At 33.9% G+C, this 24,309-nt stretch overlaps 3 protein-coding genes, 1 long non-coding RNA gene and 2 pseudogenes across 12 annotated transcripts; all 6 read right to left on the reverse strand.

Annotated features, from left to right (window-relative positions):
* Positions 1-1,681: 1,681 nt before the first annotated feature.
* Positions 1,682-3,261, reverse strand: LOC147918350 (microtubule-associated protein RP/EB family member 1C-like; annotated as a pseudogene). The gene is made up of 5 exons (XR_015592561.1): positions 3,155-3,261; positions 2,801-2,956; positions 2,588-2,691; positions 2,052-2,304; positions 1,682-1,963 (listed from the first exon to the last, which is right to left on the reverse strand). The product of XR_015592561.1 is annotated as a microtubule-associated protein RP/EB family member 1C-like (transcript).
* A 1,315-nt stretch (positions 3,262-4,576) lies between these two features.
* LOC104768250 (uncharacterized) lies at positions 4,577-8,387 on the reverse strand. Its single transcript, XM_010492176.3, has 15 exons — positions 8,025-8,387; positions 7,811-7,938; positions 7,577-7,709; positions 7,328-7,484; positions 7,146-7,224; positions 6,902-6,942; positions 6,671-6,787; positions 6,434-6,514; positions 6,129-6,191; positions 6,005-6,056; positions 5,780-5,854; positions 5,301-5,348; positions 5,134-5,169; positions 4,949-5,023; positions 4,577-4,825 (listed from the first exon to the last, which is right to left on the reverse strand). Exons 1-15 carry the CDS (start codon positions 8,182-8,184, stop codon positions 4,766-4,768), a joined length of 1,305 nt encoding a protein of 434 aa, XP_010490478.2. The 5' UTR covers positions 8,185-8,387; the 3' UTR covers positions 4,577-4,765.
* Positions 8,388-8,503: 116 nt separating this feature from the next.
* On the reverse strand, positions 8,504-9,442 carry LOC104768251 (uncharacterized). The gene is made up of 3 exons (XM_010492177.3): positions 9,310-9,442; positions 8,951-9,065; positions 8,504-8,860 (listed from the first exon to the last, which is right to left on the reverse strand). The coding sequence occupies exons 1-3, from the start codon at positions 9,391-9,393 to the stop codon at positions 8,613-8,615; spliced, it is 447 nt and encodes a 148-aa protein (XP_010490479.2). The 5' UTR covers positions 9,394-9,442; the 3' UTR covers positions 8,504-8,612.
* Positions 8,504-11,969, reverse strand: LOC104768252 (putative serine/threonine-protein kinase PBL8). 7 transcript variants are annotated; one of them, XR_015592559.1, is made up of 7 exons: positions 11,528-11,969; positions 10,977-11,411; positions 10,686-10,822; positions 10,469-10,592; positions 9,310-10,050; positions 8,951-9,065; positions 8,504-8,860 (listed from the first exon to the last, which is right to left on the reverse strand). XR_015592559.1 is itself a non-coding variant. In XM_087504444.1 (5 exons), the coding sequence occupies exons 1-5, from the start codon at positions 11,580-11,582 to the stop codon at positions 9,569-9,571; spliced, it is 1,233 nt and encodes a 410-aa protein (XP_087360570.1). In that variant the 5' UTR covers positions 11,583-11,969; the 3' UTR covers positions 9,272-9,568. The 7 variants fall into 7 exon arrangements, 3 of the variants coding, with proteins under 3 accessions (XP_087360570.1, XP_087360571.1, XP_087360569.1); XR_015592558.1 differs by having other exon boundaries at positions 8,951-9,214; XR_015592557.1 differs by having other exon boundaries at positions 10,469-10,822; positions 11,528-11,754.
* A 4,536-nt stretch (positions 11,970-16,505) lies between these two features.
* On the reverse strand, positions 16,506-17,475 carry LOC147918351 (putative calcium-binding protein CML46; annotated as a pseudogene). Its single transcript, XR_015593319.1, has 4 exons — positions 17,283-17,475; positions 16,931-17,192; positions 16,824-16,829; positions 16,506-16,740 (listed from the first exon to the last, which is right to left on the reverse strand). The product of XR_015593319.1 is annotated as a putative calcium-binding protein CML46 (transcript).
* Positions 17,476-20,923: 3,448 nt separating this feature from the next.
* LOC147918352 (uncharacterized) lies at positions 20,924-22,235 on the reverse strand. Its single transcript, XR_015592477.1, has 3 exons — positions 21,701-22,235; positions 21,242-21,610; positions 20,924-21,158 (listed from the first exon to the last, which is right to left on the reverse strand). It is a non-coding gene; the product is annotated as an uncharacterized LOC147918352 (long non-coding RNA).
* Between the last annotated feature and the right edge of the window lie 2,074 nt (positions 22,236-24,309).

Consider the following 24,309-nt stretch of genomic DNA (forward strand, 5'->3'; position numbering starts at 1 on the left):
TAAACCCTAAACCCTAAACCCTAAACCCTAAACCCTAAACCCTAAACCCTAAACCCTAAACCCTAAACCCTAAACCCTAAACCCTAAACCCTAAACCCTAAACCCTAAACCCTAAACCCTAAACCCTAAACCCTAAACCCTAAACCCTAAACCCTAAACCCTAAACCCTAAACCCTAAACCCTAAACCCTAAACCCTAAACCCTAAACCCTAAACCCTAAACCCTAAACCCTAAACCCTAAACCCTAAACCCTAAACCCTAAACCCTAAACCCTAAACCCTAAACCCTAAACCCTAAACCCTAAACCCTAAACCCTAAACCCTAAACCCTAAACCCTAAACCCTAAACCCTAAACCCTAAACCCTAAACCCTAAACCCTAAACCCTAAACCCTAAACCCTAAACCCTAAACCCTAAACCCTAAACCCTAAACCCTAAACCCTAAACCCTAAACCCTAAACCCTAAACCCTAAACCCTAAACCCTAAACCCTAAACCCTAAACCCTAAACCCTAAACCCTAAACCCTAAACCCTAAACCCTAAACCCTAAACCCTAAACCCTAAACCCTAAACCCTAAACCCTAAACCCTAAACCCTAAACCCTAAACCCTAAACCCTAAACCCTAAACCCTAAACCCTAAACCCTAAACCCTAAACCCTAAACCCTAAACCCTAAACCCTAAACCCTAAACCCTAAACCCTAAACCCTAAACCCTAAACCCTAAACCCTAAACCCTAAACCCTAAACCCTAAACCCTAAACCCTAAACCCTAAACCCTAAACCCTAAACCCTAAACCCTAAACCCTAAACCCTAAACCCTAAACCCTAAACCCTAAACCCTAAACCCTAAACCCTAAACCCTAAACCCTAAACCCTAAACCCTAAACCCTAAACCCTAAACCCTAAACCCTAAACCCTAAACCCTAAACCCTAAACCCTAAACCCTAAACCCTAAACCCTAAACCCTAAACCCTAAACCCTAAACCCTAAACCCTAAACCCTAAACCCTAAACCCTAAACCCTAAACCCTAAACCCTAAACCCTAAACCCTAAACCCTATATTTCTAAATCTATTTCTATATCCTATATTTCTGTACCATATATTTTTGTACCCTATATCTCTAAATCCTATATTTTTGTACCATATATTTCTATGTCCTATATTTCTGTACCATATATCTCTAAATCCTATATTTCGGTACCTTATATAATTTTGTACCTAAACTCTATATTTTTGTACCCTATATTCTATATTTCCTATACCTTATATTTCTGTAATTAATTTAAAAGAAGAATGAGATTTCTGTAATTAATCGCCGGACTCTACTTGCAAAGTTTAAGGAGCAAAGTGTCTCTCCTTGATCCGCGGAACTTGGGCTAATCTGGACAAACAGAAATTTCTTGCAATCTCCCCCTGTATAAGTCACAATGAAATAGACACATCATTCAGATGAAAAACAAGATGTCGTATGAATCATGTGCCCCAGAAAAGGGAAAAAAAAAAAAAAAAAAAAAGAGGAAAATTGGTACTTTACCGAAAGAGTTTTGCAGCATATGGGTGAGTTTTGAGTTTCTGGAGTTGCAAAAAAGATGGGAAAAAATGTCATGAACAATAACCAGGATTCTCATATACAAAAATGCCTTGACGAAGGGGAATGAAGATGGGAAATACCTGTATGGAATGTGGCTTGTTTTGGATGCAAGGGCAGAGATAACATCACCGAGTGCGAAAGGCTTGTTTTGGATGCAAGGGCAGAGATAACATCACCGAGTGCGAAAGCGACTTATTGATAAATTGAGATAATATAGTTTTCTGAACTGAGACAGAGAAGAAAAGACTTTTGCATACAGGTAAGTGTTCTGTGTCTGGATTTTGGCAGAGAATCTCCACATCTCTTAGTTTAGAGAAATAGAAGTCTCTTTCTTTCTCTAGGCTGTCTATGTAGAGTTTCAGTTCTGTGATCTGTGATTAAAAGAAGTGAATTAGTGAGCTATATATAAGACTTTTAATGTTGTAATATTAGAAATTAGTGTATTGAGAGAAACAGTACCTTTTCATCATAAGCAGGCACTGGTTTAGATTGTATAGCTGATGGTTTTGAAGCGTGGTGATTCCCAGTTGAAGAGTGGTGATTATTCCCGGAGTTGGAGGATTGTGGTTCGAGTTTACGGGTTCCATTAGAAGACGAAGGTCTAGGTGCAGCTGAAGAAGAAGAACTCTTGGCTGATTGTTGTGTAGCTGCAGCTCTCTTGGTTGCTTCTTTTCCTCCTTTGCTGGCTTCTCTTCTCTCCAGTGCGTGGTAACTACCAATGAAAATACAAGAGAGCAGTTTCAGAGATGAATTTGGATCATATAATGCTAAACTTCTTAGAAACAGTATATGAACTTCTTAGAAACAGTAAAGATTGTTGGATTTATACAGCAGAGCCAGAACAAATGATACGCGAACTTAACTTCTCCTCATCTAATAAGAACTATGATTCATAGTCAATTTTGGTTTTATCTTAATGGAATGGATTCAAGCGTCACAGAACAATCAGAATCCAAGTTAAAAAGATAGGTTGTGATAGTTGTAGCAAAACTTACTTATGCTGGCCTCCGTTAACAGAATCACAGTACTTCTTCATCCACTGCATAAACTCCAAGTTATCCAATGGCCTTCCCTTAACGAGTTTGCTCACTTCGATGTGCTACACAGCCAAAATTAACAAGATAAAACTCAGTTCTACTCTATGCCTAGAAGAATCAAGACCCCCACAAAAAATCGTGAAAAAGTAAGAAGATAAGAAAGAAGAAGACCTTAGTGATCTTGAGTTTATTAAACACATCCTGAAGAAATTTAAAGTTCTGAATCATCTCATACTCGCTCTTGGCATCAAAATTGACCTTGTGCATCGGAACAGTTCCAGGGTGTACCGAATCCATTAGCTGACAATGAACAGCGCCTGAACTAGCCTATATCATCCACAATCGAATTTTCAGATCCAGATCAAACAACAACACACACAGATAGAGAAAAAATTCATCGAATCTGTACTCAAATCCCAGATCCAAATTCCAAAACGAGATCCTCCGATTCCAAATTCCAAAACGAGATGACTCAATAGAGATTGATTATAAAGAGAAGCGAGTCAATTAGATTTCGTTTTTTACCTCTTCGACTTTGGAGAGATTAAGTTGCAGAGTGGAGTTAATCCAAGCCAGGATCTCCGATCTCCCAACGAAATAAGCAGAATCCATCATCCAATCTTCGTAGCCATCTCCGATTTGCTGAGATTCGACTCGTCTCTCTCTCTTTCTCTCTAACGGCTCTTTCTCTCTCTAACGGCTCTTTTGAAAAAAAAAAAAAAAAAAAAAAAAAAAAAAAAAAAAAAAAAAAAGAAAATGGAGAAGAGACGAGAGCCGAGTTTTCAGTTCAAAATGCAAATATCCGACCCGCTCTTGCTATTTCGGATCCGGGTTCTTTTAATAGGCCTATCCATCCAAGCCTTTTTAAATTGAAAGCCCAAAATATTCTAAGACCTCCTATCTCATTTCTTTTCTTTCTTACAAATTTTTGTTTCTACCTTGCATATTGTCAAATTTTATTTAACTTGAAATTGAAAATGTCGATATACATACACAATTCAAGCCAATCCGACAGACTATACAGTAAAACTTCTATAAATTAATAAGGTCGGGACTATGAAATTTTATTAATTTATAGAGGTTTTAATTTATCGATAAATTAATAATTTATAATTTATCATTAATTTTATTAATTTATGAAGATATTCTTTCGTTTTCATAATTTTGAAAAAAATTTATTACAAAATAAAATACTTTTGTTATCATTCACATTTTTAAAGAATATTCTTAATCTATAATTTTGCCTATCGTAATAAGATGAATGTTAATTATCTATTAGATTATCTAGGTAAAAATGATAAATGTTAGAAATTTAGAGTTTAGAAAAAATGGCTATTACTATCCTTCATTACCATGATAAAGTCGAAGAAATATTACATTATTACGTGTAAATCTTGAGCGTGTGATGTGGCCACTGCGCCACATCGAAGTTTTCATACATTATTACATGTTTATTTATATAAGGTAGTATAAGTTAAACTAAAAAACCAAACCAATATCAAATATACTTAGACCAAAATATTTTAAATAAACCAAATATCTTGAAGTTTTTAGATATATTTGTTAAATTATAATCAAATTTTATTTTAATAGTATTTTTTAAAAAATAAATTACACTGCTTTGTATCTGTATACTAACTTGCATCTTTGAACAGTTTTATGAAGGAACACGTTCTTGGAGATGTTGTAAGTAGATGATCTCTACATGTATGAAGTTCTACAACATTCTAATCACGACTAACTACAACATTCTAATGCTATCGTGGTGAGTAACCGCTGCAACCTACAGGCCAGTCCATTATATATCTTCCAAAACCTTTGCAGCTTTCACTCATACTGACGTTACTTGTTTTTTACACCGTCAACCAAATTTTCTGTATTTATCCATGTTTTTTTATTAAATCTCTTTTTAATTTGCCACTTTTTAATTCCTACTCTCCAATGATAAATGCAAACAAAATAGTATTGTTCAATTGATGTCTCTCAAAGGGTTAATAATATTAATGACATTAGTGTGTGTGGTAGCACCAAATGTTTAAGAAGTTCCATTGGTGCCTCTCAAAAGGGTTCAGAATTTTATCCTTGTACAAAGAAACGATGAGACATGACAGTATGATCCACCTTCATCTTCCACTTTCAGTTTAAAGGCTCGCGCTCCACTACTGGTGGTATGCAATCCACTTTATATCGAAGAGTCTTTAACAGAAGAAAAAAAAAAGACCCCAATGAATAGATCCACATTAATGAAAGCAACGGAAAAATGGGCTAAAAAGGATTCTAATTCACTTTGTCTACCGCAAAATGTAAATATCACCCTACCTTTTTGAAGAAAGTTGAATATGAATTGTCCCATACAAGCTTGTAGTTTCCAGCCATTAGGGTAGAGAAGTTTCCCTGCAGTATCCCCAAAACAATTACCTAATTTACCTAATGCAACACAGCTACGCAGAGCAACAACAAAAAATACACCAAAAGCTTCCCCACAAAATTGACATAGCACTCACCTGGTCAGCTTCATACCGACGGTAAGGTAATATCAGCTGAAATTAGAAAAATTCACCCTCAGAAATTCACTTGATTGAATGGATATATTATAGAGTGAGAAATTATATATATGCTAGACGCTAGCAAAGTATAACCACACAGTATGGTAACTAATGACCAGACTCACCGTCTTTTCCCCTGAAGCACTTATGTACTCCACGCTAAATCCAATATCCTGGGAAATAACAACACAAGTATAAATAGAGGACAAACCACAAAAGCTGAAAACCTATCTTAGATCCCATCCCATGTCAAGAAACAACAATTCCTGTCTTTCACATGAAAGATCATCACAGGACAAGATACGCCGTAAAAGTGTGAAAACAAAGATAAGCAGAGTCTTGCAAAAACAGTAACAGACACAACTTTAAATCGAAATACAGAAGATAGAGACATAGTGATTTTCTCGACAGGCATTTTAAAGACCAAGAAACTAAGTTTCCTGAAAACTTGAAAAATTACTGTAGCTCATAAGAGAACAAACAAGACACCCCTGTGATTCTAGAATAATTCTGAAGAGGGAAGCAAAACCAAGCAAGAAAAAGCAATCAAACGATTTAAGGTTACATAATGGGGAAACATGGCGCGGGTTAAGAAAGTCAATACCATGCTTATCTTGCCTTGCATCAAGGAGAAATCCCAAGCAATATATGAATTTTCGGATTCCACCATCAATGAGACCTAGAATGGAACATCACTACTGTCGTTAACATCACTTTACACTTTTTAGAACGCAGCAAATTCAGATGGAACTAGTGTAAAAAGTCTTAGAATGGCAAAAAAATTAGTTTCATTAATAAATAAAAGCATCAGAGGAGAACTACATATTACCTCATAGGTTCTCCCTGCTTGGACAATTATCTCCTTGTACTCCTCATTGTCCCTAAGAAGTACAAACTCTTAGAAAAAGAAATCGTGAACTGAAGTGAGAATCTTGTGAATGATGGAAGCTAACCTTGAGCCCAATATGCCAGCTGTATCTGCTGAAATGAAGAAGGGAGAATTGGCAAATACATCGCTGGAAAAGCACAAAGTGAAATGTTAATGTTCTTCAATAGTGAGAAAGCAATTCCTAAAGCCGTCCAACCTAAGTAATATTGAAACTATGGATATAAAATTAAAATTTTAATCAAAACCGAAAACTGAAAAAGTAACACAACTAATGAATTGGAGAGAATATCTAATACTGTATTAGATTTATCTCTTAAGACTAATGGGTATGCCTTTACGTACTAGAGCCCATAGAAAGTGATATGGTACCTGATAAATGTGACGAATCTTTCAAACTCAGAAGTGTAGACAATAGAAGCTTCAGACAGGAGATTCATTTGGTCTCTACTCCTGCTCATCGCACATATAATAAAATTTCACTACCTCTAAATGGGAAGGTTCATTGAGCACTTCCAGCTCGATGATTATTGACTTGAGTTAATTTAAGGCAGCTTACGTTAACAAACAATAAACCAAAACAAGGAAAATATCATCCTACTATCTTACAGTTTGAAAGTATCATATCTATCCCACAGAAGTGATAGGAAAACCCGAATTGCCATCACCAGTTTTGTGAGACTATATAGAGGGGGTCCATAACGTTCTCGCTGTTCTTCCATTGGCCTTTACACGAGAACAATAATTCTGTCAGTTATATAGTTTCTTATGCAACCTGAAACTTCTGCCACAATAACCAAAACACTCATTGTCTGTTTAAAATGAGAACAAGGTACATACCCATCGTCATCATTTATTTGTCGAATAAAATCCAACAACACCTACGAGGTATGAGAGGAGAAGAATCAGTAACTAAATCAATCGTCTATATGCATGAGTATGCTGAAACGGACAAACCAATGTAGCATATGCGCATGGGTATTGAGGACTATTGGCGGATTAGAATAAGGAAATTAACCATATTGATAGTGAGGAGAAGGCGCGAAAATCTGTGTAAAAAAGAGTAGAGATGGGTAGGGCATACCTGCGGAACCCCTACCAAGTACTTGACCAGGGTTTTGTAGACACCAGTGGCAGAGCCTAGTTGAGCCAACTGTCTCCTCCTATATAAAAGTCAATGAATGCATAATCCAGATTCCAGACTCTAAAGAAGAAATCAGAAGAAAAGCATCAGTTAAGAAATCAGAAACAGGCGGGCAGGCTCACCTCTCCATTTGCTGTTTCCAAAGAAGAGCATATCTGTCACGTATGCTCCCTCCAGAGCTAACCAACGCATCAACCTCCGCCTGTTTGTTCCTCTCCGACCTCTCCTTCTGCTGTCTAATAAGTGATCCCCGGAAATCTTGAGGCATGTAGGTCATAACTGCAGAAAAGTTAAATAATATACTCGTGTTGTGTGAGCCCGGTTTCATTTCTTCTTATGTATAAACAGTGTCGGCGTAGAATTGATTAAACCTGTGCTGAATATGCGCTCTGAATTCTTCGTCTGGAAGGAAATCATAGCAGTGAATGCGATATCAAAATTGTCTTTAAGATTCCGCAAAATAGAAGCGAACTCAGCATCTTCGGATGTGGAAGGTTCCCGAAGCTGCACGCAAAAACCAAGAGAGAAGTCAAACTCACACTAGAAGCAGGCCAAGTAGAGGCAGCATGGCTCCTCAGACACACAAAACGAAACTAAAGATTCACCTGTATAGGCCAGCGAGATGGTTCCAGAAGAAACAATATCTCCTCCATCTGCTCCCGATTTTTCCACATATTCTCATCAATTTTGTGAGGGGGCTGACGGTTTGCTTCGTCAATCAGTGAAGTTTCCCCTAGAAAGCAAACCCCAATAAAATCAGAAAATTCAAAAGCAGTAAATTGAGAATCTACAAATTGCTGATACTATCGGATCGGGAACCTTCTGAAGGGGGAGATTGGACGGTTACTAGCTGAATAAGAGTAGCGATGTCAGAGGAAAGCCGAGAAACGCCGTCGGAAAGAGGAGGGAAAGGATATTTGTCGTAGTATGAAGCCAGAAAATCCCGGGTGATAGGCACAAGGCCGTCCGTTGACGCCATTTTTCAAATTCTCTGCGCGATCTACTCACTCACACACACACGCACAGACCCATGCCACCGCCAAGCCAAGCCAATTCTCTCTCTCTCTCTCTCTCTATATATCTCTGTGCCGGCGAAGAGAAGACTAATTGAAAAAATGAAAATAAACGATGAATAAAAGAATAGGTGGATGACAGAGTAGGCATATTTTGCTCTTCTTTAACACTTTGGACCACCCGTAAGGCTTGTACAAAGCCCACTGGGCCTTTATTTCTGCCCACTGATCCTTTATTTACTAGAAAGCGAAAGGAGTCCTACGGTTCGTCTTCGCTTCGTCGTCTTTGTTTTAATGTTTATGAATTATTGAATTATGATGATGAATCCAAGCGTGCACAGAAAATCTGTGAATCTAGTTTACACGCATCATGTTGGTAGAAGAAAGAATACAGTTAAATGGAGCAAGAAGTACAATGACATGACTTGGGAACAAAGGCGCAAACGCCAAAGGGCTTGTTTGGAAGTTGGCAATTGATGCCGAAACAGCAAGGCATGGTCGCACAAGTGGTGGAGGAACAGCATTTGCACTCTAAGCACAACTCCAATGGCGTCATCAGCTTTCTCATCCATACTCTGTACTCCATGACCATCTCCACCTCCACTGGCCTCATTTCTTCTCCATTTAGCCCCGCCCCGTCTCCTACACATGACCCCAGATAGATGAGATCCGATCTACCACAACTACTTTTTAGCCATTGACAAAGGATACAACGTATATATACATATTCACCTTGGCCATGAATCGTAACCAGAATCGTCGCAAGCAAACCTAGCAAAATCACACTATGCAAGCTTGACTCCATATTTCTCCTCGTTTCGCCAGAAAGATTAGGCGATACCAAGATCTGTGTGGTAGATAAAAAGAGTGAGTGTTTAGTGGGTCACTCCTCCAGATCCCTAAAAGTCCAATCATAGACAGCGAAGGCAACATCTACTTCCAATCACATGTGTATTAGGGCGTCTTAGGTAACTGTTCATCGCTATGCTATCCTTTCTATTCACACAGTACGCACAACATTACCAAACCCTTCATGGTCGGGTAGTACACTTGTTAGAAAAACATTACTGCTTACATAAAAAAAAATTCACCTTGGAGTGGATAAGGTGTCTGCTACTACAAGCACATTGCATCAGAGAGCCTACTAAACAAGGACCACGCTCAACCATAATCATACAAGACTCTAGACAGATCAAGAAAGTTAATTGGCAATAAACAGCAGCATTAACAACAACAACAACAACAACAACAACAACAAAAACAACGATTTTTATCAACCAGACGTTTGACTCTGGGAGAAATTGCGCAAAAGGAGACACAGCGAAACCGATTATGTACACTTGACAGTAATCACCGAACTCTGCATGCTGCAGGTCCACCTGGTGAACAATTTGGATTGGGTGACCTGCAAATCGCACCAGGCCCAACGTTCTTTCCAAACCTCCGGTGCATTCTGTAATCAGGCACCCCGCCCATTGCAAATGCAGCTCCAGCTGCAGTTGTGGCACCAGGGATCAGGGCATCACCTGTACACTGCAAAGGTTCCAAAGTCTCAACCACATCGCTCATCAATGGCCTAGCTTTCGGGTTCTGGCTAAGACAATAATACGCCAAGCTGCATGCTTTCTGAGCTGCCCTGACAGAGTACTGGTTCTCCAGTCTTGGGTCAATTATTTGCAGCAGTTTTCTTTTATCATTTAGCTTCGGCCGAGCCCAATCAACCAAGTTCTGCTCTTTGCTAGGTCTTGTCTTGTCCACTGATTTTCTTCCTGTCAACATCTCTAGAAGTACAACTCCAAAGCTGTACACATCACTTCTAGCCGTCAGGTGTCCTAGTTCATTAGTAATTGAGTCAAGTTAGTGTTAATTTGTGTAATGGTCTAAGCACTTATTGTCATGCAAAAAGAGAGACTATGTTCCTCGAAATAGTTTTGTGAAATAGAAATGCATACGCATGATTCAACATCTCAAAAGCCACAATCCTATATGTTAAATAATAGCAAACTACTAAAGCATAGAGGAAGTAGCTCAGGCAATGTCTTTATTATCTGCATGTGGCACTGACTTGCAGCAGAAATAGAAACCCACATTCAGTTAACTAAAGCGGCTTGAACGGTAGGACCTATATAAACAAATGATCATCACTCCCGGCATAGACTGTGTGAAAGTAAGACATTACAGGAGCTACCTGTCAAGATTGTGTATGCATCTAGGAACAAAAAAAAAAGTTGAAAGAGATAGATCACGCACCAGTCATCACATATTCTGGGGCAGCATAGCCATAAGTACCCATAACTCGAGTTGATACATGTGTTTCATCACCCTGGGGCCCAGCTTTAGCTAAGCCAAAATCTGAAAGCTTGGCTGTGTAGTCCTGCAGGTTCAAACCAAGCAAGGATATATTAGTTTTGGTAAGATATTCCCAACATCTTGGAGGAACCTTTGCAGCAAATGAAAGACTAGTTACCGAGTCAAGCAGTATATTGGAAGTCTTGAAATCCCTATAAATAACCGGTCTTTCAGCATTGTGGAGGAAAGCAAGACCTTTCGCAGCTCCAAGAGCAATCATCATCCTTCTAGACCAAGATAGCGGAGCTGTGGTTTCTGAAGTAAAGCCATGGTTAAAGACTAGACGAGCATGACCAGATTAAAAAGCGGAATAAGTGACAAACAAAAAATGTGCAACTCTTGGGATATATGTAGGAAGGAATCAACAGAGAGACTTGTGGAAAAAATGGAGAAGGGTATCGGGGATTACTTCGAAAGAGGTGATTCTCAAGGCTGCCTCGCAGCATGAACTCATAAACAAGCAATCGGTCATCGTCCTCGCAGCAGTAACCAATAAGCTTGACGAGGTTGGGGTGACGGAGCTGGCCGAGGAAGTTGACCTCGGTAAGCCATTCACGGTGACCCTGTAGGCCCTCCTTGTTAAGGACCTTGACGGCAACAGGGAGAGACTTGAGGCCGACGCGGAGATTGTCATCAATGTAGCCCTTATAGACGGTGCCGAAGCCGCCTTCTCCGAGTATATAATCTGGGCGGAAGCTCTTAGTGATGGTCTCGAGCTCAAACAAAGTGAAGGGGATGACTTGGGCATACGAAAGAGGAGTGCAAGAGTCGTCCCGGAAGCGAGGAGTTGATGGATCGCTCAGATCTGAGACAGAGCGGGAGTGCTTCTTCTGGAGCTGTTGGGCTGCGAGGTGAACCAAAGAGAATAGAGATCAGGAAGAAAAAAAAATGAAAGGCGAGCGAGAGAGATATATAAAACGAGACAGAAGAAGAGAGAGAGAGAGAGAGAGAGAGAGAGACCTTGAGCTTGAGGAGTGAAGACGGCAGCCTCGTCTCTAGTACCGCAGTTGCCCATTGTCAGCAGGTCGAAGGAAGTGGAAAGGATCTCATTCTCAATCGCAAAGCTAAGCACCTCCGAACCGATTACCGATTTAAACCCCTAATTGCAATCGGAGAAGACAACGACGCTTTCCTCACCAACGCACCACTGAGACTGGAAGGAAGTGCTCTCTCTCACAGTTTACAGCAGGAATTAAAGTTTGACAGTCCACTCCTTGTTGCCGGCACCAATTGGGCTTTGCAATTCTTTATCATGTAGGCCTTGTTAGTGGGCTTTCTTAGGCCTGGTAGATATCCTTCCCAAAGCAAACAAAAAATAAGACTACTAATACAATACACTCTGAAACAATATATTGCCTTGCAGAGTAGGTTACGATACAATGTGACACTGTCGATAATCGATGGCCGGAGAACTTCGCCCTTTTGTTATTTAAACTAGGTAGTAACCCATGCTATAGCACGGGCAAAATATTTTATATAATTGTATTATTTTAAATATCTAATTTAAGTTTGGTTTTACTTTGGATTATTACACGTATATACTATATAACCTAGAGGAACAGGAAACACGTCCTTGTCCCGTTTTATCATGTCCCGTTCCATCTCCTATCTTCCCATATCCATCATAATTTTTTGTCTTATTGTAACGCTCCGATCATCACCTTAGTGGGCCCACTCATATCCATTCCCGATCCATAGGCCCACCTCGCTTAGTGGGCCCACATCCATTCCCGGCCAGTGGGCCCATCCATATCCAACAGTCGATTTGTTACGTCCAGGAGGCTTTAAAGATTTATTTACCATCCCTACAAATTACCACATGATTTTTCCATGTGTTTTGTCTCCACTCGCACAGTTCCGACAATCACTTTCCGGATGGTCACCCATCCTGAAACTACTCCAGCTCAAACATGCTTAACTATAGAGTTCTCTCAGGACCTTTGACCGAAAAGAAAACTGCACTTTGGTGACATAGGTGACCAAATCAATTTTTTTAAACCTCTCCGCAAACCGGGATGTCACAATTATGATCATTCTCTTTTACATAATTACTTGGTAGACAATATTTTTAATAGAGATTAGGTAAGAAATTTAGATGGGATACCCATATTCTTCTTAAATATATTTTTTATTTATTTAGTTAGTTTTTACTATCAAAAAATACAATATTAATATTAACAAACTATCTAACTGTTTTAAAAAAATACTAAAATATTGAAGTTACCCGTTCCAAAGTGGAGAATTACTTCACGAAATATATAAAATCTCCATTTGAATATTTTCAACCAAAATTTCAAAATATCCATCTCATATTAGTTCTTTATATGTCACATAGTGAATTTTTTTAAGAAAATCGTTTAAGTGCAATCTTTTCTATTATACGAATTACCCATTTCCATTGCATATCCAAAAAGACAGTGGCTTTCAACAAAGACAGTGATGATGAATCAAACAGTTTTTAATCATGGACTGCTGATTGTATAAAAATAAGAGACTTATTTGTCATTTTTTTTGGTCATCAGATATAACCAAAAATAGTTTGAGAATCGAAAGTAACCAAGAACAATAATAAACACCAACAACATTATTCATCAACATGCACTTGATCACAGTGCTAAATATGACTAAAATCTACCATTTCTCGTGACACTACTCGCGATAACAATCGTCACTTTATTCGCCGGAACAGCCACCTTATGAAAGTCTCTACAATTGAAGCCATCCAGCCACCTTATTCTCATATTTTTTTATGGTTTTGTTTTTTTCTTCTTTCAAATTTTTGACAAACATTAATAACATGATGTCGTGTTTTTTTTTTACTTAAATCTTTCATATAAATTAAGTTAGTATTAAATTTTCTCATATAAATTTTAAATTTGAAAAAATGAGTTAGAATCTTATTATTTTAAATATATAAAACTATTTGTAAAATATTGATAATAAATATAAATTTTGGATTTCAATTTGGTTTTAGTTTGAATTATTGTTCATATAAATCCAAACATATCTACTTTGTAATAGGAAACATTTCCCGTCTCGTTCCATCCCATCCCGTCCCATCCTGTCCCGTCTTATCTTTCTCTCTTTATCCATCATAACTTTTTTGTCCTATATGATCGTTCTCTTTCAATAAATACTCATTAAGCAATGTTTATTAGTATGTATTCGGTAAGAAATTTAGACATGATACTCGAATTCTCTATTGTATATTTAATTTTTAGTTAGGTAGTAAAATTATCCAAAAACAAATTATAATTCTGAAAAACATCTAATTTTTTTGATTAGAACTAAATTAGCTGTAGAATTACGGGAAGTAACATCAAAATTAAGATTCCAATACAATAAAAGAAAAACCCGTGCTACAGCACGGGACAAAATATTTTTATAAACGTTATTTTTTATGTAAATTAAAAAAAAAAAACCTAGTAAAATACATCCTATCATGTCCTGTCCCCTCATGTTCCAACCCATCTCTCTCGTTCCGTCTCATCTGTTTCATATCGTCTCGTCTCATCCAGTCTCGTCTTGTCCCGTATCCATCAGAATTTTTTGTCTGATGTTCTTTCTCCTTTAAATAACTACTCGGTAGACAATTTTACTAAACAGTTTGGGTAAGAAACTGGGATAGCAGAGTTCTCCATTGAATATTTTTTTATTTAGTTAGTTGAAATTATCCAAATTTATAATTTTTCAAAAAGATAATTGTTTTCAAAATTAGCAAAATTTTCAAAGTGCCCATTCCAAAGTGGTGAATTACCTGTCACATAGTCAATCCTTACCTAAATTAGTGAAAATTTGACAATTGAATTTATTTATCTATATTTTCTGATTTGTACTTTTATCTAAAATTTATGTCTCTCTTTTTCTAAAAATATTGATCAAAATATTTTTTTTCATTATTCGTATTACCCATTTCAGTTTACTTATACTATTTCAGTATATGTACTTAATTAGTAAATTAAATTACTTGAAAACACTGATAAAACATATATTTAGTCAAATAATTAACATTTTTAGGTTGTAAAACTTTAATTATCTAATATTAATATTTTTCACAAAAATTAGGTTGCCATTCTTTTAAGGTGTTTTGTTAATATTTTGGTGTATATGTAGAATTCTCCAACCCGTACAGAAAATAAATATGATCATCATCTTCATCAGCTGGAAAATATACATTTTTTGCAATCCATCCATAATAATCAAGCACAAACCGTGTTTGTTAAAAATGTTAAAGTAATTTTGTTATGTGGTGTTAAATCTCATCCTGTCGCATCGCTTTCCGTCCCATCCTATCCATCCTGTTAGAAATTTTATGTCCCATAACCATTTCTTTTTAAATAATTACTCATATAATAATTTATTAATAAATTTTGACTAAAAAAATTAGGCAAAATACATGTATTCTCCATATGAGTGTTTAATATATATATAGTTACAATTCCGTTTGGGCTGAAATTTTTGTTTTCAAATATGTTTTAGAAGAATTTTATTTTAAATTGTGAAAATTATTGACCATGTATCTCTACTTAATTACATTTCCATAATTTTCGTTTTGTTTTAGTTACAAAAATATTTAATATATGGCAAAAATGTAATTCATACATTTAAGCATAATAAATCACGTTAAATGAGAAATAATTGTATCAATTAATACTTGCATAATCATTAATGTACTTTCCAGTTTCCATGATATTAATAGCATATTTTCTAATCCAACTTTTGATTCAATTTTGGTTAAAATTGTATAAGATGTAAGTACACGAATAATACTTGGGCTCCATTCACCCCCTTATAAAATAAGGAAATAAAATCTGTATAAACTATTATAAAATTTAAAATTTAAACCGCTCTTTAATAAACCCAAACCGACATATATAAAATCTAAACCCTAACCATCTCATTTGTGAACCCAAACCAATATATAACTTCGTTCTACTTGTAAAATCTAAACCCTAACCATCTAATTTGTTAACCCAAACCGACATATAATTTTGTTCTACTTGTAAAATTTAAACTCTAACCATCTCGTTTGTGAACCCAAACCGACATATAATTTCGTTCCACTTGTAAAATCTAAACCCTAACCATCTCATTTGTAAGCCCAAAATGACATATAATTTTGTTCTAATTGTAAAATCTAAACCTTAACCACCTCATTTGTAAACCCAAACCGACATATAGTTTCGCTATAATTGTAAAATCTAAACCCTAACCACTTCATTTGTAAACCCAAACCGACATATAATTTTATTCTAATTTTAAAAATCTAAACCAAGCCAATATTTAACTTTCCTTAATTAAAAGTATACAGAATTTGTTTCTTTAATTTGGTTTGCTTTTTAATTTATTTTTGATTTATTTTTTAAATAAAATATTAGATGGAAGATTCTGATTGGCTGAAAGAAGAGGGGTGAATGGAGAGGTTCACCCCTAGGGGTGAACCTAAGTATTTCTCTAAGTACACTGTTTTTTATTATACAAATTATCCATTTCTGTCTCACATCCATTATTTTTCATCTTAATATCATTAATAGATTGGAATTTTAATCATAATTTAATTTACATGTTCTGATATGAAATTATGTGCATAAATAGTAATATATTTCTGATGATATTAAGAGTATATTTATATATAAAATTAATCTTATGACTAAAGATTTTCATTCCATCTTTTGATTCAATTTCAGTTATCTTCTGAGTCTAAAATAAAATCCAAATGATATTATTTAATGTTTTTTTGAATATTTTGTTAATAAATAAAGTTATCTAAAATAAAATCCAAATGATATATGTTCTCCAAACATATCCCTACTATTAAAATTAATATAATGAATTATTATGACTGCTTGTATATTAAAAAAGTCTGTAATTTTAGAAAATTTATTTGCTTATAATTTTTTCAATGAAGTTCATCAAAGTTAGAGATAAAAAGCTGGTATTTGTTTAACTCATGCTTTAGACGGAAAAAATATCTTAAAATCCATTCCAACAAAATAAGAGAGGATTGTATTAATCAAATACATAATTGAATAACAGCAGTCAAAACTCTTTGAAAATCTATTGGATCGATAAACCAATCTCTGTTTTCATCAATGACATCAAAAGCTTGCTTCACTTCCTCCAACTCCAAGCTTGGCTCTTTCTCTTCAAACAGATTGGAAAGCTCCTCGGAACTGTTTGATAAAAATATGTTGTATGTTTTTATGTAGATATTAGTGTTAAACTGTTAATGTGTGTTGCAAATTGAAACACTAACCTGTGACTGAAAATGGAGCCGGGAAGACGCAAAGCAACAAAAGCAGACCGAGTACATGAGGTAATAGTGAAGAACACTTCTTTCTCATCTTTCTCTGTGTCATATGTTATTGACCTTCGGAAACACATTGCTGGTGCTGAAGAAGAGGCCAGAACCTGGAGAAAAATGCTTAAGCAAAAGAAACTCATCTGAAAAGACATATGAGGAAGAAGCTGATCAGACCAAACACAGGGAAAGAAAAAAAAGGACTGGTTATGTCAAAGCTTAGACACAACACCATCCACAACAATTTTAGTAAGCTCCCGACGCAGAATCTTGCAAGCAGGATCTTTAGAAAGCGACTCATCTTTTTTTTTGGTACGGAGCAACCTACGCAAGACACAAATTACATAAGCGAACCAAAACATCAACTCTATTAACATGTATTCGAAACTTTGAACACTCAAAGTAAGTGTCTACCTTGCATAAGAGAGATGATGATCCATAATACTATGGCACAAACCATGGGTTAACAGTTCCCTACTGGTTCTAATAGTGAATGTAAACGGATTGAAAAGCCAAACCATTACAGAATAATGTATGTACATATCTTCTCAGGCACCTTACGTTCTTTCAAAATAGTAAGGATATCCTACCCACAAATATGAAACATGAAAATAAAATTCAGAATGACCAAAGAACAAATCATCAAACAAATCAGAAGCTGAGAAGAGAAACTTTCCAAGTGACCAATGAAAGAAAGAATTAGGAGTTAGACATTGTTTAGCAAAGGCGAATATCGGTATGTGGCTCTCTTGTAAGGAGATTCACCAGATGCCATCAACAAAGCAGCATTAAAAAAAAATTGAAGCCACCTTATGAAAGTCTCTACAATTGAAGCCATCCAGCCACCTTATTCTCATATTTTTTTATGGTTTTGTTTTTTTCTTCTTTCAAATTTTTGACAAACATTAATAACATGATGTCGTGTTTTTTTTTTACTTAAATCTTTCATATAAATTAAGTTAGTATTAAATTTTCTCATATAAATTTTAAATTTGAAAAAATGAGTTAGAATCTTATTATTTTAAATATATAAAACTATTTGTAAAATATTGATAATAAATATAAATTTTGGATTTCAATTTGGTTTTAGTTTGAATTATTGTTCATATAAATCCAAACATATCTACTTTGTAATAGGAAACATTTCCCGTCTCGTTCCATCCCATCCCGTCCCATCCTGTCCCGTCTTATCTTTCTCTCTTTATCCATCATAACTTTTTTGTCCTATATGATCGTTCTCTTTCAATAAATACTCATTAAGCAATGTTTATTAGTATGTATTCGGTAAGAAATTTAGACATGATACTCGAATTCTCTATTGTATATTTAATTTTTAGTTAGGTAGTAAAATTATCCAAAAACAAATTATAATTCTGAAAAACATCTAATTTTTTTGATTAGAACTAAATTAGCTGTAGAATTACGGGAAGTAACATCAAAATTAAGATTCCAATACAATAAAAGAAAAACCCGTGCTACAGCACGGGACAAAATATTTTTATAAACGTTATTTTTTATGTAAATTAAAAAAAAAAAAACCTAGTAAAATACATCCTATCATGTCCTGTCCCCTCATGTTCCAACCCATCTCTCTCGTTCCGTCTCATCTGTTTCATATCGTCTCGTCTCATCCAGTCTCGTCTTGTCCCGTATCCATCAGAATTTTTTGTCTGATGTTCTTTCTCCTTTAAATAACTACTCGGTAGACAATTTTACTAAACAGTTTGGGTAAGAAACTGGGATAGCAGAGTTCTCCATTGAATATTTTTTTATTTAGTTAGTTGAAATTATCCAAATTTATAATTTTTCAAAAAGATAATTGTTTTCAAAATTAGCAAAATTTTCAAAGTGCCCATTCCAAAGTGGTGAATTACCTGTCACATAGTCAATCCTTACCTAAATTAGTGAAAATTTGACAATTGAATTTATTTATCTATATTTTCTGATTTGTACTTTTATCTAAAATTTATGTCTCTCTTTTTCTAAAAATATTGATCAAAATATTTTTTTTCATTATTCGTATTACCCATTTCAGTTTACTTATACTATTTCAGTATATGTACTTAATTAGTAAATTAAATTACTTGAAAACACTGATAAAACATATATTTAGTCAAATAATTAACATTTTTAGGTTGTAAAACTTTAATTATCTAATATTAATATTTTTCACAAAAATTAGGTTGCCATTCTTTTAAGGTGTTTTGTTAATATTTTGGTGTATATGTAGAATTCTCCAACCCGTACAGAAAATAAATATGATCATCATCTTCATCAGCTGGAAAATATACATTTTTTGCAATCCATCCATAATAATCAAGCACAAACCGTGTTTGTTAAAAATGTTAAAGTAATTTTGTTATGTGGTGTTAAATCTCATCCTGTCGCATCGCTTTCCGTCCCATCCTATCCATCCTGTTAGAAATTTTATGTCCCATAACCATTTCTTTTTAAATAATTACTCATATAATAATTTATTAATAAATTTTGACTAAAAAAATTAGGCAAAATACATGTATTCTCCATATGAGTGTTTAATATATATATAGTTACAATTCCGTTTGGGCTGAAATTTTTGTTTTCAAATATGTTTTAGAAGAATTTTATTTTAAATTGTGAAAATTATTGACCATGTATCTCTACTTAATTACATTTCCATAATTTTCGTTTTGTTTTAGTTACAAAAATATTTAATATATGGCAAAAATGTAATTCATACATTTAAGCATAATAAATCACGTTAAATGAGAAATAATTGTATCAATTAATACTTGCATAATCATTAATGTACTTTCCAGTTTCCATGATATTAATAGCATATTTTCTAATCCAACTTTTGATTCAATTTTGGTTAAAATTGTATAAGATGTAAGTACACGAATAATACTTGGGCTCCATTCACCCCCTTATAAAATAAGGAAATAAAATCTGTATAAACTATTATAAAATTTAAAATTTAAACCGCTCTTTAATAAACCCAAACCGACATATATAAAATCTAAACCCTAACCATCTCATTTGTGAACCCAAACCAATATATAACTTCGTTCTACTTGTAAAATCTAAACCCTAACCATCTAATTTGTTAACCCAAACCGACATATAATTTTGTTCTACTTGTAAAATTTAAACTCTAACCATCTCGTTTGTGAACCCAAACCGACATATAATTTCGTTCCACTTGTAAAATCTAAACCCTAACCATCTCATTTGTAAGCCCAAAATGACATATAATTTTGTTCTAATTGTAAAATCTAAACCTTAACCACCTCATTTGTAAACCCAAACCGACATATAGTTTCGCTATAATTGTAAAATCTAAACCCTAACCACTTCATTTGTAAACCCAAACCGACATATAATTTTATTCTAATTTTAAAAATCTAAACCAAGCCAATATTTAACTTTCCTTAATTAAAAGTATACAGAATTTGTTTCTTTAATTTGGTTTGCTTTTTAATTTATTTTTGATTTATTTTTTAAATAAAATATTAGATGGAAGATTCTGATTGGCTGAAAGAAGAGGGGTGAATGGAGAGGTTCACCCCTAGGGGTGAACCTAAGTATTTCTCTAAGTACACTGTTTTTTATTATACAAATTATCCATTTCTGTCTCACATCCATTATTTTTCATCTTAATATCATTAATAGATTGGAATTTTAATCATAATTTAATTTACATGTTCTGATATGAAATTATGTGCATAAATAGTAATATATTTCTGATGATATTAAGAGTATATTTATATATAAAATTAATCTTATGACTAAAGATTTTCATTCCATCTTTTGATTCAACTTCAGTTATCTTCTGAGTCTAAAATAAAATCCAAATGATATTATTTAATGTTTTTTTGAATATTTTGTTAATAAATAAAGTTATCTAAAATAAAATCCAAATGATATATGTTCTCCAAACATATCCCTACTATTAAAATTAATATAATGAATTATTATGACTGCTTGTATATTAAAAAAGTCTGTAATTTTAGAAAATTTATTTGCTTATAATTTTTTCAATGAAGTTCATCAAAGTTAGAGATAAAAAGCTGGTATTTGTTTAACTCATGCTTTAGACGGAAAAAATATCTTAAAATCCATTCCAACAAAATAAGAGAGGATTGTATTAATCAAATACATAATTGAATAACAGCAGTCAAAACTCTTTGAAAATCTATTGGATCGATAAACCAATCTCTGTTTTCATCAATGACATCAAAAGCTTGCTTCACTTCCTCCAACTCCAAGCTTGGCTCTTTCTCTTCAAACAGATTGGAAAGCTCCTCGGAACTGTTTGATAAAAATATGTTGTATGTTTTTATGTAGATATTAGTGTTAAACTGTTAATGTGTGTTGCAAATTGAAACACTAACCTGTGACTGAAAATGGAGCCGGGAAGACGCAAAGCAACAAAAGCAGACCGAGTACATGAGGTAATAGTGAAGAACACTTCTTTCTCATCTTTCTCTGTGTCATATGTTATTGACCTTCGGAAACACATTGCTGGTGCTGAAGAAGAGGCCAGAACCTGGAGAAAAATGCTTAAGCAAAAGAAACTCATCTGAAAAGACATATGAGGAAGAAGCTGATCAGACCAAACACAGGGAAAGAAAAAAAAGGACTGGTTATGTCAAAGCTTAGACACAACACCATCCACAACAATTTTAGTAAGCTCCCGACGCAGAATCTTGCAAGCAGGATCTTTAGAAAGCGACTCATCTTTTTTTTTGGTACGGAGCAACCTACGCAAGACACAAATTACATAAGCGAACCAAAACATCAACTCTATTAACATGTATTCGAAACTTTGAACACTCAAAGTAAGTGTCTACCTTGCATAAGAGAGATGATGATCCATAATACTATGGCACAAACCATGGGTTAACAGTTCCCTACTGGTTCTAATAGTGAATGTAAACGGATTGAAAAGCCAAACCATTACAGAATAATGTATGTACATATCTTCTCAGGCACCTTACGTTCTTTCAAAATAGTAAGGATATCCTACCCACAAATATGAAACATGAAAATAAAATTCAGAATGACCAAAGAACAAATCATCAAACAAATCAGAAGCTGAGAAGAGAAACTTTCCAAGTGACCAATGAAAGAAAGAATTAGGAGTTAGACATTGTTTAGCAAAGGCGAATATCGGTATGTGGCTCTCTTGTAAGGAGATTCACCAGATGCCATCAACAAAGCAGCATTAAAAAAAAATTGAAGCCACCTTATGAAAGTCTCTACAATTGAAGCCATCCAGCCACCTTATTCTCATATTTTTTTATGGTTTTGTTTTTTTCTTCTTTCAAATTTTTGACAAACATTAATAACATGATGTCGTGTTTTTTTTTTACTTAAATCTTTCATATAAATTAAGTTAGTATTAAATTTTCTCATATAAATTTTAAATTTGAAAAAATGAGTTAGAATCTTATTATTTTAAATATATAAAACTATTTGTAAAATATTGATAATAAATATAAATTTTGGATTTCAATTTGGTTTTAGTTTGAATTATTGTTCATATAAATCCAAACATATCTACTTTGTAATAGGAAACATTTCCCGTCTCGTTCCATCCCATCCCGTCCCATCCTGTCCCGTCTTATCTTTCTCTCTTTATCCATCATAACTTTTTTGTCCTATATGATCGTTCTCTTTCAATAAATACTCATTAAGCAATGTTTATTAGTATGTATTCGGTAAGAAATTTAGACATGATACTCGAATTCTCTATTGTATATTTAATTTTTAGTTAGGTAGTAAAATTATCCAAAAACAAATTATAATTCTGAAAAACATCTAATTTTTTTGATTAGAACTAAATTAGCTGTAGAATTACGGGAAGTAACATCAAAATTAAGATTCCAATACAATAAAAGAAAAACCCGTGCTACAGCACGGGACAAAATATTTTTATAAACGTTATTTTTTATGTAAATTAAAAAAAAAAAACCTAGTAAAATACATCCTATCATGTCCTGTCCCCTCATGTTCCAACCCATCTCTCTCGTTCCGTCTCATCTGTTTCATATCGTCTCGTCTCATCCAGTCTCGTCTTGTCCCGTATCCATCAGAATTTTTTGTCTGATGTTCTTTCTCCTTTAAATAACTACTCGGTAGACAATTTTACTAAACAGTTTGGGTAAGAAACTGGGATAGCAGAGTTCTCCATTGAATATTTTTTTATTTAGTTAGTTGAAATTATCCAAATTTATAATTTTTCAAAAAGATAATTGTTTTCAAAATTAGCAAAATTTTCAAAGTGCCCATTCCAAAGTGGTGAATTACCTGTCACATAGTCAATCCTTACCTAAATTAGTGAAAATTTGACAATTGAATTTATTTATCTATATTTTCTGATTTGTACTTTTATCTAAAATTTATGTCTCTCTTTTTCTAAAAATATTGATCAAAATATTTTTTTTCATTATTCGTATTACCCATTTCAGTTTACTTATACTATTTCAGTATATGTACTTAATTAGTAAATTAAATTACTTGAAAACACTGATAAAACATATATTTAGTCAAATAATTAACATTTTTAGGTTGTAAAACTTTAATTATCTAATATTAATATTTTTCACAAAAATTAGGTTGCCATTCTTTTAAGGTGTTTTGTTAATATTTTGGTGTATATGTAGAATTCTCCAACCCGTACAGAAAATAAATATGATCATCATCTTCATCAGCTGGAAAATATACATTTTTTGCAATCCATCCATAATAATCAAGCACAAACCGTGTTTGTTAAAAATGTTAAAGTAATTTTGTTATGTGGTGTTAAATCTCATCCTGTCGCATCGCTTTCCGTCCCATCCTATCCATCCTGTTAGAAATTTTATGTCCCATAACCATTTCTTTTTAAATAATTACTCATATAATAATTTATTAATAAATTTTGACTAAAAAAATTAGGCAAAATACATGTATTCTCCATATGAGTGTTTAATATATATATAGTTACAATTCCGTTTGGGCTGAAATTTTTGTTTTCAAATATGTTTTAGAAGAATTTTATTTTAAATTGTGAAAATTATTGACCATGTATCTCTACTTAATTACATTTCCATAATTTTCGTTTTGTTTTAGTTACAAAAATATTTAATATATGGCAAAAATGTAATTCATACATTTAAGCATAATAAATCACGTTAAATGAGAAATAATTGTATCAATTAATACTTGCATAATCATTAATGTACTTTCCAGTTTCCATGATATTAATAGCATATTTTCTAATCCAACTTTTGATTCAATTTTGGTTAAAATTGTATAAGATGTAAGTACACGAATAATACTTGGGCTCCATTCACCCCCTTATAAAATAAGGAAATAAAATCTGTATAAACTATTATAAAATTTAAAATTTAAACCGCTCTTTAATAAACCCAAACCGACATATATAAAATCTAAACCCTAACCATCTCATTTGTGA

This window comes from Camelina sativa, chromosome 20, assembly GCF_030686135.1.
Source record: "Camelina sativa cultivar CO46 ecotype springtype chromosome 20, ASM3068613v1".
In the NCBI taxonomy this organism is placed as follows: Eukaryota; Viridiplantae; Streptophyta; class Magnoliopsida; order Brassicales; family Brassicaceae; genus Camelina; species Camelina sativa.